At 42.0% G+C, this 14646-nt stretch overlaps 1 protein-coding gene across 1 annotated transcript in view; it reads left to right on the plus strand.

Annotated features, from left to right (window-relative positions):
- Positions 1-1320: 1320 nt before the first annotated feature.
- DCC (DCC netrin 1 receptor) overlaps positions 1321-14646 on the plus strand; it is a 782001-nt gene continuing 768675 nt past the window's right edge. The window contains exons 1-2 of the mRNA XM_024756807.1: positions 1321-1478; positions 10738-10852. Coding sequence (XP_024612575.1) covers positions 1321-1478; positions 10738-10852 — 273 coding nt within the window. The remainder of the gene's footprint in view (positions 1479-10737; positions 10853-14646) is intronic.

Consider the following 14646-nt stretch of genomic DNA (forward strand, 5'->3'; position numbering starts at 1 on the left):
AATGGGTCTGGAAGTGTGGGTTGGATTTTATGGGTTTCATCGTCTTGTTTTCATACTGCTTCCTCTCGTGTCTTTTTATCATGTCAGGTCAACATGTTACCTTAAAATTATTACAAAGATTTCTTTTTGGAAAATGTGCTCAGATGACATGATTTATCTTAAAACTAAAGGGAGATGAAATCAAATGGGAAAAGTCTGGACAGATAAAAGAATAAGACAACAAATGTTTCTCTGGCTTTCTCATGCTTAGATTGTAGACAGAGATGGAAAGTTACTATACAGGGTCCAAGAATCTGACTGGATCCAAGGGGTCTGATACTCTTTCCCATTTCCCACTTTTCAGTATAAACTTAGACTCAGGGAGCTACGTGGGAAATGGTTGGTCTGTATTCTTACACTGGGTCTAAGACTAAGTAGTTGTATACCATTAGTTAAGTTTCTTACCTTTTAAGGGTTCCCTTATGATACTATACCCTATGATTCTATAAAAGTGGGTGTAAAGTAGTTCACAGGTATAAAAGAGCTTTATAAACGTTATGTGGTACCATTTCGAGTCTCTGTCAGTGTACCCATGAAACTCTCAACCCTTTTATGTGATGAAATTCAAATGCAATAATTTATCATCTAGCACTGAAGGAAAATATTTTAGTTTTACATTACATAGTTTATTATCTGTTCCATGCTCTTATAATGGGGTAGCCCATTTGTTTAAAAACATGATGACACCTGGTAATTTGTTTATTTACAAGTTGGGATCCTGACTTAATAAATAAATATTTGAGGCTTTCAAAAGCAGTCACAGTAATTTTCTACACACAGTCATTTTTAAAGAAAATTATATAGAGACTGTTTCCAATTATATTTAACATTTATGAGAGATGTTATCCTCACCTCCTGAAAGTTCAGATTTTATTAAATGAAGATGGTGATGGAAGGCTTCTATTCAAGAGCCCGAGCTCGTTGCAAGCATTACGATGCTGAATCCCACATTGCAAATGAAATAAACGGCATATACCCTCTTAGTGTACAAACAGCACACCAGTATCAGCCATCAAGTCCGGTGGTATTAAGCAGGCTGGCCTTCGTCTTTCCTTTCTCACACTCTTAAATTCTTTCTTATTCTGTGGATTCAGAATGCCCTCAGGAACATGGCTTCTTGGTTTTACTGATGCCTTTTCAACCATTGTATCTATTGGTGTAGAAGACTTTGGGGATTTGTTTTCAATCTTTTCCCCTTAGCCTCCCTCATGTCTTTTCTTTGAGCCGGAGGATATGTTGAAGCCTGGACGTTTATATGCTTGCCCTAATTTATGACTAATCATGCCTCTGCTCCCCTTCCTGCATCTTAATATGAAGCTTTGGGGCACTTGGTTCCCAGGTGCTGAAATTATCCTGGGCCTTGTGTCCACAGCTGTGTCTCTGGCATCATCTCTTACTATCCCCTTAAGGAATTATGCTATGCAAAGTGTGCCTATAAGGTAACAAGGCTGGTTTTCCTACACTGTATGTAAATGCTTGTCTCCTTATTTTCTAAGTTCATTTTATATCTACTCCTCTCTTAGGGCTAGGAGTGGACAATTATCAATTGATCAGATGAAGATGGATATCCTAATATAAATTTTGATCCCTGAAAATGCCTGGTTTTCAGATTGGTTCATTAAAGTGACAGCAACCCCAAAATAGATTTCTGGGAAATTGAAGGAAGAAGACTTCAGAATTGCAGTAAGAGACTTCCCTGGTGTAAGGGACTGCAGTAAGAGGCTTCTAGCCACTCCTCTAGAGTGGCTAGAGGAGTTTTAGGAATTCTGATGCTTCTTAAATATGGTCTTTGGGATTTCATATTTGAAAGAAAGCTGACAGCAGTAGAAGGAAATGCTCCTTTGTATGTGAAAACCAGGCATTAATGATAGTCTTCACACAGGACGAGTGAGGTTTCTGTTGAACATTTCTCTCTTAAATAGGTAATTAGTCTGAAGGAGGAAAAAAAAGGGCCTGAAGGAAGCACAGGGTTTCTCTCGAAACCCAGTGGAAAGGGCACTAGACTGGCGATCTGAAAACACAGATGTTGGTCTGACATTTATCATACTGTTGATGCTTAGATCACTCAGCTGGGTGTCCAGCTTAGACCATGGCCAGGTATATAAAAGGTACTCAGAAAACTTTTGTTGAATAATAAATGAATTAATAATTGATTTATTACAAATCTGTCATAGGATTTGATGTCTAGGTTTCCAAGTTTAATCTTTCCTTTCATTCTAGACTGAAAGGACTTGATGTTCAAATGTAGCATGGTAACAAAAAGCCTAGGGCAACTGAGTAACCTGTGGATGGGAAGGATGCCCCATTAGCTGACTACTAAATCTTAGGATGGTAAAACATTACAGAGACATCTTGATTAGGCCATGATAGAAATCTAAACCTAGCACCTGGTGTACCTGTGTCACTCAGAATCGTGTAGGGATTATAAAATGAGGTTGACATCTAAACACCTTGATAAAACCCCAGAGTGGAAATAATTCCATCTGTTTTAAAAAATTCATAGCAATATTTTTGTTTTGTTTTTATTTTGGCTGTGCTGGGTCTTAGTTGCTGCACGCGGGATCTTCCTTGTGGCATGTGGGATCTAGTTCCTTGACCAGGAATCGAACCTGGGCTCCCTGCATTGGGACTGTGGAGTCTTACTGACTGGACCACCAGGGAAGTCTCTTACTGCAATTCTGAACTCTAGGAACAAAAGTCTGGGTCAGATAATCCAGTGGGTGCAGAGGCTTCCAGATCATGACTAGCAGTCCTTAGAAAACAGCCCTGGGTTCCTGATCGTCCTCTAGTTTTCCTCATAAAGAGTCCCACATACCAAGGTTTGAGAATTTTATTTATTATGAATACCTGTGGCCTGATGGTAATGTTTTAGAATTTTGTGAAATAGTTTGCAAGTGTAATTAGGTTTCTGTTATTCCTTGGTAGCTATTTGGGAACATTGTTTCCCTTGACATTGTAAGTTTCTGGAAGACTATTTCTGCATTCTGTTCATTTCTCTTACTTCAAAGCAGACCATTTGTTACCAAGAGCAATTCAGAATGCTGCCAGCTTCTTTCAAGCATTGCCCCCAAATGCTTTATGCTTTTGCATCTGTTTATTTGTTTACTCACCCATTCTCCACCCACCACCAACCCAGGTCCTGTGATACATACTGAAGAGGCAGAGATAACAAATGATCAACATTGACCTTAAGGGGCTCAGAATAATACCTTACCCACAGTAAACAAACACAAAAATCTGGTGAGCAAAGTACTATAAGAAGAGCAAGGTATCTTGAGCACACACACCGTTCTGAGCTTGGGGTGAAGAGAGCTGATCAGGGAAAGTCTTAGGGACAAATAACATCTGAGCTGAGATATAAAAGAAGGGGGGAGTTAAACAGGAGAGAAATGATGTGGTGGGAGGGAAGGGGAGACTTGGGAAGTGAAGGACTCTCTAGGCTGCAGGAACAGCATGTACAAAGACTTGGAAGGGAAAAAGCCACACTCTTCAGTGAACTGGGTATGGGAGTGGTGGGAATTTCTTTTACTGTGACTCGAGAGAAGAAGAAGAGAACAACACAACAACAGTTCACACACACACACAAAGGAGAAAATGAGTGATGTTACAATACTAACTTTTCTGTGTTTCTGACACTTAATTTTAAACTTATTATCTGTGTAATTTATCATTATTACAGCATATTTGCTTAATAGCCATTGCTTGGGTAGGGAAACAGGAGCCCTGAATTTTGGTGCTACCTTTGACGATTTCCTGGTGAGTAATTCTAAGTAAATACTAAGTTATTACTGAGTAAATATTACTAAGTTATTATTAACTTTGTAATATCTGGGCCTCTTTTTCCTCTTCTTATCTCTCTAAGTGACTTTTAAATTGGCAAAAATCTTTCTCATACCTTTTTACATGTAAAATATTGGTAGTTTCAAGATATTTGAAAAACCCTAACCCTACCCTTGGTAGACAGGATCACATCCAGTAGCAGAGGCCAATATCTAAAGATGTCAAAGCTCATTTGCATAGACAACCTGCAGGGCAGTTGATGTGTCAACAAAAAGATACTGCAATGGGCTCCCCTGAAATGTTTGAGTCTCGGCCATAAGGAGTCCCACCCGTGGCCACTGCCAGTGTTGCTGCGTCTGAGTCTGTAGGTAGTTCAACTTTAGAAGGTTAAGAATTTGTTACCTGGCTCATATGAGATGCAATCAGCAATTTTCTAAAGATAAAAAGCTAACAGGAAAGAAGATATAAGTGAGAAAGCAAATGTGATTTGGAGTTTCCAGAAAAATAGTATGTTGCAACAAAGTTACAGAAAACCCACAAAGTAATCAAAGCTCCCATTTAAGCTAGAGGAGAAGTATCCTGGGTTAAATGGGCCAGGAACCATGGCCTGGGAGCCCTTTTTGGCAGAATCAAAATCTGTGTAGCTTAGTACCAAAAACTATCCCCTTGTCTACTGTTACTTATTATACTCTTAGACATTCAAGTGCTGAAGACGCACACAAAAGTAAGATTCATTTTGTGTCCAGTCTGTTTGTGGCAACCTGCTCTGTCCTATCTCTGTCCAGCCCTACCTTCCAACATCAAGGCCCACAAGACACTTTGTTGTTAAACTCAGAGGAGGCACCTGGATTGCAAAATACCTATAATTTTACAGGCGAGAAAACTCATCCTCAGAGAGTTTAAATAACTAGTCCAAAGGCATATACCCCGGGACTACTAAAATATAGTAAATTATAGGAACAATATTTGAAATCCATTCAATTCCTAAGTCATGTTCTGATGTATTCTGTTCTTCATTGCCCAGAAAGACTGATTGTCTAATTCCCAAATCACTCTCTGGTTAAAAAGTTTTTAAAAAGTAATGTTAGAAATTAGACTGGATTAGGAACACAGAGTGGTGCTAACAAGAGAAAACAAGGGCATGTCACAGGGGTTTAGCTTTGAATCTGGAGAGCACGGACAGGCCGAGAGGCTGATGCCGGTCAGTAGTGAGATATTCTGGTACAGGAAGGAAACTGACTTGCCTGTCCCTTCACTGTGTGCCAGGGACAGTTACCTCCATTTTCTCCTTCTGTTTAATTCCAGTGGTGAAGATGGCCTGCTTTCTTTGAATCTCCCAACGCCAGATGTTTTGCAGAATGCGTGCTAGAGTAATTTTGAAATCTCATGTCACTTAGTCAAATCAAATATGTTCCAAAGATTAATGCAACCATTAAGTAACTGGAAGAATCCTTATCTAGCAATATTGTTGTAAAATGAATTTTTGAAAAAGATCCAAATCTATTAGGAAAATGGGCAAATGATGTGAAATTGACTATTCACAGGAATAAGACCATACAAATGAATAAATATAGAGAGAGAAGCCTTTTCACTTCAGAGAATAAATGAATTAACAAAATTTTTAATAGCAGTGAGAGAGTCTTTTACTGTTAAAAATAACAGAATTAAAGAGGAATAATGCCATCGTGCCCTTGACAGTGTGGTTAAACAGGCATTCTCAGAAGCTGTTGGTAAGATTGGCCACTAGCCAGGTTTCTGGAAGTCAGTTTGTCAGTTTTCTCAAAGGTCTCAAAAATGTTTGGTACCCTCTTTCTTGATCAGTATTTCTCCTTGGAATCTATTTTAAGGAAATAATTAGAGATGTGGACAAGAATATATATAAAAACGCTGATTGCAGGTGCATTTTTAACAACAGTGAAAAATTGGAAAGCGTCTGCATTGCCATCTATATAGAAATGACTGATTAAAATACAGTATAAACATAGGACAGAATATGTGCAGCTATTAAAGTATCTTCGAAGAATTTTATTGTATGTAAGAATATATACTCACGATGTAATGTTAAGGAAAGAAAATGTAAGATAAAAAATAGAATGTGCAGTGTGAACTTGTGTGTGTATGTGTGTGTGTGTGAGAGAGAGATAGTGAGAGATTGAGAGTCACCAAAACATGCAGGGAACATACTAGAATGTTAGTTGCCATTCTCCTGGTAGGTGAGATTATGGTTTTATTTTTCTTCTTTATACTTTACTGTGTTTTTCAAATTTTCTACAGTAAGCAATATTAATTTTAGCATAGGTAAAAGAGAAACTGCCTTGATTTAACTAACCCTTAGATGTACCTGCATTATGTACCTTCCCAGACGTACCTTCCCTGTTCTACCCCGACATACACATCTACGGTAAAAGGAGGAGTCAGAGGATGTTGGTTGGGAATAAAGGCTTACAGAGGAGAGATACCGGTCTCCAGGAGACTTTATATGATTGGTTAGGAAATCATCGTTGGTACCCAAAGGAATAGCTTTATTCTGCCAGTGAGCACAAAGCCAAGGTCTTGACTGTGTGCCTGATAGAAAACCATCCTATCTAAAACAGACGCTCCCAACCCCTGTGTGCCTGTCATTCTGTACTGTGACCTTATATCTATGCAGCATAGCAGTTATTGTTATGTATTTATTTCTTGTTGGCTATTTCCCCTCTTTAGACTGTAAGGAACATAAGGCCAAACGTCTGCTCTCTTTTTCAGATTCTTTTCCATTATAGGTTATTACAAGATACTGAATATAGTACCCTGTGCCATACAGTAGGTCCTTGTTGTTTATTTTATCCTCCATGAATGTTAGTTGAATGACAGATGACATAATTAATTCACTACCAGCCTGTCATAGGATTTGACCTCAGATTTCATCTCGATGCATCAAGGCTGTTGCCCTCTCAGACTTTAAGTTGACTACAGATGCAGATGTTGGGGAAGGAAGGCAATGGCTCAAAGAATCACAGAACCTTCAAGTTTTCTGCCTTTATTTAGGAGACGGTGGAGGCGCCACTGGCCGACCACACTCTCACTTTGTCCTTCTGACGCAGAAGACAGGTGGGGAAAAGATGCTCTCTTGGGGGCCCTTGTGGCAATGGCATGGCCTGTGTTCTGCTCACTGCTCTTTTGTTGAGGCCTAGTTTGGGAAATCGCTAACTTTTCTATGTGTCTGACCAGTACAAGCATATTCTACATATTTAAATTTATTGTATCAGTAAGTCTTGCACACATCTAGGTGGATAATTAAAGCCAGAAAATCAAATAAAGTAAGTACTTTCCCATCTACTTAACGGATGGCCTTGTTAGGTAACATGTTAAGGATATTGTTATATAGGTGTAATATCATTTTATTTTTATCTTTTTCTTCTCCTTACTATCCTTAGCAACCGATTTAAAAATACTCACTATGTTGTCGGCACTATATTAAATCATTTACATGCCCTGCATTACCTACTCAGCCTTTATCATAACCTGGGGAGGTATATGTTGTTATCCCATTTTACAGATGAGAAAAGTGAGTCGATTATAACGCAGGTGTGACTGATCTCAAAGAACATATTACTCGACTGCATTCCATGTGAGAATCCTGAAATACTAGGTATCCTAGGTATTCTACAAATACTTAGAGCTGGAACTAAGGCCAACAGTCCATGGAAAATGATCAAGCCATCTGGAGAAGTTTGGTTTGGTTTTCTAAAACATTCTCGCTGGCACTCTTAATTTTCATAAACCACATTCATTGTTACCAGTGCTGCCTTTCATCCATGTGTTACTTGATATCCTAATTGGTCTGCTGTCAGCCTGTAGGCAAATAGCTTTGCAAAGGCAGAGGGGACATCTGTGAAGCTAGTTTGTTTGGAGGGCTCAGAGTGATGCCGAATGCAGCCTCTGTACCCGGGCGCCAAACTGAATCTTGGAGACAGAGTTTGGGGTGAAGTAAAAATGGATAGCTTTATTGTTTTGCCAGGCAAAGGGGGCCACGGTGGGCTCATGCCCTCAAAACTGTGTGTGCCAACCTGGGGAAGGGGGGTTGTGAGGAGTCTTATAGTCCAGGGGCAGGGTTGCTGATAAGGATCAGTGTGCAAGCAGGGCCCTCATTCCTTCAATCTAGAGGTCATCTGGCATCAGGTGGTGATAAGCTGTGACCTTCTCTCTGTAATGAAGAATGCTTCATCAAGTAGTTAACATCTTCCATTTGTTGGGGGTTTTAGTTCTGCAGAAGAGCTCAAAGATACATGTATCACTTGCGGGGGAACCAGGACCCTGCCACAAGGCTGCACTGCTGTTTTTTTTTGACTGTTCCTCTCTGTCTCCGCATCCCCTCCCTTCCCTGATTAGCAACTGTTTGAACCTGCCCTTTGGAACTCAGGGAAGGGGACACAGAAAGGCTTTTGTTCCCAGGAGTCCCACAGGGTCCTGCTTGGTTTCAAGAGTTGCAGAGTTTATGAGAGCTCACAAAGGTGTCACTGCCTCGCCTTGTCATCCACTGAAATGTATTTCCCTTGCTGTTCTTGAGTCTGCCTGACTCTCACTCCTTATACCTGTCCTCTGAGGGAAACAGAGCTCGCTCCATTCCATCTTTTTGACTTTTGACTTAATTTTCCTAATTGGTAGAGAGAGGCCATTTGGGACCTAAAACCACTTTAGTGCCTAGCCGGGACATCTCTGAAAGCTCTGTTGATGGAACATGCCAAGGGACTCGGGGAAGTGGATGCCCAATTCTTTGAGCTTCTCTGGCTCAGGTCATTCCTTACACACTTTGCCTTCAATTGATCATATTCAGATACCATTACAAACTAGGCCAGGGAGAAAAGAACAGTGTTAACTTGCGCTTCCGTGGGGTCACAATGCTGTCGTACCAGTCTGTGGGCTCATACCAAAAGAGTCACTGAGTTCAAGAAAACCCTGGAAACCAGTGACCTGTTCAAAACTGAACTTTCAGTTCTACAAGGAAGAGAGAACAGAAGAGAGAGAACAAAAAACCTAGCAAGAAGGTCAAAGCTTTAAGACACCACTTTGGTCACCTGGGTACCCCCTCGGGATCTCAGGTGCTTAATGGCCTGTTAATATTTTGAAGCAGAATCTGCAGCATGAAGAAGACGTGAAATACTCCCGAGGGCAGCCCCCGTGCCCTTGATGGATCTTTTAGTTTAGCTTCCTGCAGAGAAGTGTTTAATTGCCTCTTGGATGGAGATGATCCTTTTTATTGTGTTCAGCCAGAAGCTAGGGAAAGGCAGCCCCTCCTTGGGCAAGTTTTGCATTGCTGGTTATTTGTCATCTCTTGGCCATTATCAGTGCTGCTGTTACTGTCATCATTATCATCAGAACGGAAGTGTTAAGCCTGTAATCACACATGGCACTGCCTAAGTGCAACACAAGGAGGCACTTGGTTCTTACTGGCCAGCTGTGTATAATCAAAACATACTCTGTGCTGGGGCAGACCAGTATTACAGGTTCATGCAGAAAGGAAGATGAAAACATAGCGACTGAGCAGGTCTTACGAGGATTTAACTGACTGATGTCTGTTGTAAGGCTACAGACTGTCATCTGGGGACTTTTAGTCTCTTTAAGGACTACCTCTAAACCTCTGCTATGTTCCCGGCACAGTCCTAAGTACTTTGTATGGGTCATGTATAATCCTTGCAATGGATTTACATGATAAATGCCAGTGTTATTCCCACCCCACTTACCAGATGGCAATACTGAGGACACACTTCTAGAAAGAAGAGAGCAAAGCAAAGCTGCTGAACCAATCTGTCTGACCTCGGGGTGCACAGGAAGGTGGCATCTAAACCCCTTAGTAACCACGGCAGTGTTTCCTAGAAAATACACCTTCGGGACGGACTTTGGAAAGCTTTTTGGTTTTGGCTGTGCAGCGCAGCCTGCGGGATCCTAGTTCCCCGACCAGGGATCGAACCAGCACCCCCTGCATCGGAAGCTCAGAGTCTTAACTACTCGACTGACACGGACGTCCCTCGGGACAGACTTTGATTGCATTGCCTTATTCTTTGAAAATTTTCTTGAGCATTACGTTTATAATTATATAAAACCCAGCTAAGCAGACAAAGCAAGAAAGGGAGCAAGCAAGAATGAGAGCAGTTGCTTGTGGGCAGTAAATTTTGGGAATTAGCTCTGTAACGTTTTTTGAAGTATTACAATTTTGTTTTTAAGGTTTAGGAATGGAAAAGCATTGTGAACTGAACTGGGAGGGCTGTGCTATGTTAGGGAATGAGGCTATCTGGAGGGTGAGTGGGCAAGTTGAGACTGATAATTTGGATAAGCATCTCATCCATTTGAATCCTGATTATTTGTAGGTACGCTCATCTCTAACTCTAAGACTGCATTACTGACTACTCAGTAGGTTCCAGTTATTCCATCAAAAGGATTCAGTGGTTACATGTTAATTAAGGGTTCTTTCCACGTTGATGCTATGTACACTGATAATTCCATTTCTCTCTCGTGATTGCTTTTCTGGGGCAGGTATGTGGATTGGAGGGGGAAGCGTGACAATGAATCCTTTCTTCCTTAAGCTTCAATCTTCCTTTATTAAGAATAAGAACTATTTTTAGGATAAAATTATCTGATTTTTCACTTTGTTGGGGCATTTGAACATGCGAATGAATGTTACACATCATCACCGTTATAGGAAATTCCTACTATCATGGGATGATCCTGCAGGGAGGCTCACTTTAGAGAATCCCTGAAAATCTCTGCAGTTCTCCACCCCTAATTCAAGCAGCCCTCCTACACTTGAGGAGCCTTAGCCCAATCTACTGGCTGTGCTCAGGGGTCTTGCCCATTCATTACAAGGTCTGAATGTGTAATCCTCTACCCTCATCCCACCCAGTCACCCGGTGACCTTCTGTACTGATTTGTTCTTGAAAGAGCTGTTCCGGATTTGGAGGCCATAAATACGGTAGAAGGAGCTCCAGTTCAGGCGTCAGGCAATCTGGGTTCTCCTTTTAGCCCCGGCACTAACGGGGAATGTGACCTGCAGGATGTAAGTTACCCTTCAGTGTCTTTGTTTCCTCACCTGTAAAAAGAAGGGGGTGGCACAGAGGTCTCAAAGTCCTTTCCTGCTCTGTGACTCTGTGATCCCTGCTCAGAGCTAGGGAGCAGATGCAGGACTGGGTTCTCCAGCTGCTCTCAATTCACTGTTCACTGATTCACCCCCTGCGGGGGCCCTTGCTAGGCACTGGTTTGCCTGCCCCATGCCCGCAGGCTGTGCCTGCCCGCTGCAGAGCCCTGAGATCCCGTGGGGCCCCTCTTTTCCTTCCTCTTTTGCATATGAAACAAGCAATCTGTCATGTTGGCAGTCAGTTGCACCTATGAACCCCAGGCTTCTCCACTCTGAGGCTGTCCTCTCACTCACCTGTCGTGCTGTGATGGACAGTGAGGGGCAGGGGGGTGCTTCTGACCTCACTGGTGGACAGCTAGGAAGCCCTTGAAGCTATAATGGGATACGACGGCGGCAGCTGCTCATGGAAACCTCCGTAGTCTCACATGTGGCTTATGATTGAAGGTCAGAGCGTTGTGCTTGGCAAGGCCCTTTGTGTGATAGATGGTGAAGATAAATAAGTATGATGCCCAATTAAGAACACTGTACAATTACCCTTGTCCATCCTGGCAACATGGCTGTCGGGAAAAAGCTTCACCTGCTGGGGGATGAAGACAGGATTTTGTGGTACGCAGGCCTCTCACTGTCGTGGCCTCTCCCGTTGCGGAGCACAGGCTCCAGACGCGCAGGCTCAGCGGCCATGGCTCAGGGGCCCAGCCGCTCCGCGGCATGTGGGTTCTTCCCGGACCTGGGCACGAACCCGCGTCCCCTGCATCGGAAGGCGGACTCTCAACCACTGCGCCACCAGGGAAGCCCTGAAGATTTTGAATTGGACTGTCGTGGAAAGAATATCACCATCTTCCCTATGATTCCATAATCCTTATAAAGACTCTGTCCCAGCTCCCTATTTCCCTCCTTTACAGGTACAGATGGTTTTTCTTCTCGTCAGTTTCCCCTAAGCATTCTGCTCTTTCAATCATAGGTGACCATTTTTCCGTCTCGAAACTGCTCTTAACTTTGAAGTTTTCTGATCATTCTTCAAAGAGGGCTGTAAGGTTTCAGAACCAGGGCAGAGAACAGTTTCAGAGATGGGAATCTAAATGTGATAACAAGTCACCGAGAACCGGGGTATTATACTTCTGTCCCCCTGCAGTGTGATCTGCCTGTTCGTCTGTGTAAACAAACTCTTTAAGAAGTAGCCGACCACATAGATTAAACCTCTCCCGTGAGAACTGACCGCAAGAGGGCCCCCGGGAACAGAAATCAATGGAGCTTCTGCAGATTGGCCAAGAGTTGTCTGGATTTTGTAAACAGGATGAGCCAAGGCTATGCCACAAACTTTGGTGCAGAAGCAAATGTGATATTTTGCGGAACACGGCCCATAAAGCTAAATAAAAATGTTTTCTATGAGGTCATTATAACTATATGTCATAGAGCCTTTAAAACAGCATACATTATAAATCAGAAGCTTGAGTTTATAAGGTAGCTTGCCTTTAATGGACATTATTATGGCATTGGAGGCTTGGGTCACTCTTTACCTCTTTCTGGTTTAAATTAAGGTCCTTTCCACATTGTGTTTGTTCCAGAAAGGAAAGGTCCATCTACTCATGGGCTTCTGTAACCTCCAGTGCTTCCTGCGGTGGCCACAGATCCTAACATTCAAATACTCAGAAACCACAAGCAGTGAAACTTCGCCCGTAGATTCCAGATGGTCAGCAGGGGAGTAACTTGAGAGGCTCAAAACTGCATTTATGTGTAGTGGACACCAGTATAATACATGTCTCCAGGGGCCTTTTAACCCATAAAACCACGCATTTTAGAGTTTCACTAGTGCCGATTTTCAGTGGATAAAATACATAAAAGATATTTATTTACTGTCTTCCAAAACATGGCATGATTTAAACAAATGCTAAATGGAAGATGCCATACACAAGACTCCATTTATATCACATTCAAAAACAGGCAGAACTTTTAATGCCCCTGAATTGTAATACATTGTAAAATGGTTAAACGATATCTTTTATGTTACATGTATTATACCACCAAAAAAAAACAAAAAAGAAGTAACCAGCACAACCTAATCTTATGAGTGGAAGGTCACGAGAATGGCTGCTGGTGGGAGTGCCAGTGACTGGAGGGGGCCAGGAGGGGATCGTAGGGGGTGGTGGTAAGTTTCTGTTGCTCATCTGAGTGTGGGCTACACAGGTGGTTCACTTCATGAAGATCCACTGAGCTGTATGCTGTGACCGGCATACTTTCCAAATCTGTGTTTCACTCCAATAAAACATTTACCCAAAGAAAGATGCTCAATAAGTCTTAGTTGACTTGATTTAATTTGACTGGGGTTTTGGTCACAAGTATGAAAATTGACTCTGTTCTTCAGTTGCTGCAGGGATTTGGGCAGAGATAATTGAATAAAATGATGTCACTGAATAATATTTCTATTACTTCTTTCTTGCAAACACTGAATTATGTTTACGGAAGCCAGGGCAAGATTTTGTCAGCATTTAAACAACAAAGTTGCCACTCTTTGAAGCTGCTTCCTCGAAGCTCTGGAGGCACATTGAAGCTTCCAACAGTCAATTCAGCGTTAGTCTGACGGTCAGCTGTGGGTTACAGGGCACATAGACTGTTTCCCTTAAAGGTTCTGCCTCTGTGTAGCATTGTGGGAGAGTGACTTTCTTGCCATCTCTGACAAGAGGTCAGTTCTCTGGCAGAGGCCAGGGAACTATCTGGAAGGGATGCTCTGCAGAGAGTGCTGGTATCATGGGGAGGTTGAACAGAATCACTTACAATGACCTCTTTAATTCCCAAGTCCTATTTCTAGAGTTCCTATCTATGCAGTTGTAAGTGACTACTAAGTATGAGTTCTTGTCTCTGTGTCAGTTTCTTTTTCACTGATTTTGTGAAAGGAAGTCATAGAGGTCACAGAGTAAAACCATTGCTCTTAGAACACTGTATTAATTTTCTAACGCTGCCGTAACAAATTATCATAAATTGGGTGACTTAAAACAACAGAAATGTATTCTTTCACGGTTGTAGAGTTCAGAAGTCCGAAGTCAGGATCCATTGACTTGTCCATTCTCCCTCTGAAACCTGTAGGGGAGAAACTGTCCTTGCTTCTGCCCATTTCTGGTGGTTCCTGCAATCCTGAACATTCTGTGGCTTGTAGCCGCATCACTCCAATCTCTATTTTCGTCTCCACATGACCTTGTTTTGTGTGTGTGTGTCTGTGTCTCCCTGTAACCTCTCTCCTTTTTATAAGGATAACAGTCACTGGATTTAGGGCCCACCCCAAAGCCAGGATGATTTCATCTGGAGATCCTTAATTACATTTGCAAAGACCTTATTTCCAAATAAAATCACAGTCAGCTCAGTTCCAAGAGGTTGTAAGTTTTTTTTTTTTTTTGCCAGGGGAGCACTATTCAACCCTCTACAGACCCCTTGGCAAAAAGAAAAAAAAAAATCAACTTTAAAACATACTAAGGCCTGCAATAGATAGAGAGTGTTTAAGAGAAAGTTTTGTGTTAGTTCTCAGGAATCCTAGGGGCTCAGAAGGAAGACGATCCACTCATGCATTTGTGCAGCAAATTATTATTGTACCCCTGAGATGCACAAGGCAGCCTACTAGGGCTGCGTGTAGAAAGGTGACTATAAAGAAACAGAAGCCATCTCATGGCATTTCTGCTTCAATGGGGGAGATCAGTATTAGCCTACCAAATGCAAAAACAAATCCG

The sequence above is a fragment of the Neophocaena asiaeorientalis genome, unplaced genomic scaffold (genome assembly GCF_003031525.2).
Source record: "Neophocaena asiaeorientalis asiaeorientalis breed wild unplaced genomic scaffold, Neophocaena_asiaeorientalis_V1.1 scaffold133, whole genome shotgun sequence".
Taxonomy (NCBI): Eukaryota; Metazoa; Chordata; class Mammalia; order Artiodactyla; family Phocoenidae; genus Neophocaena; species Neophocaena asiaeorientalis.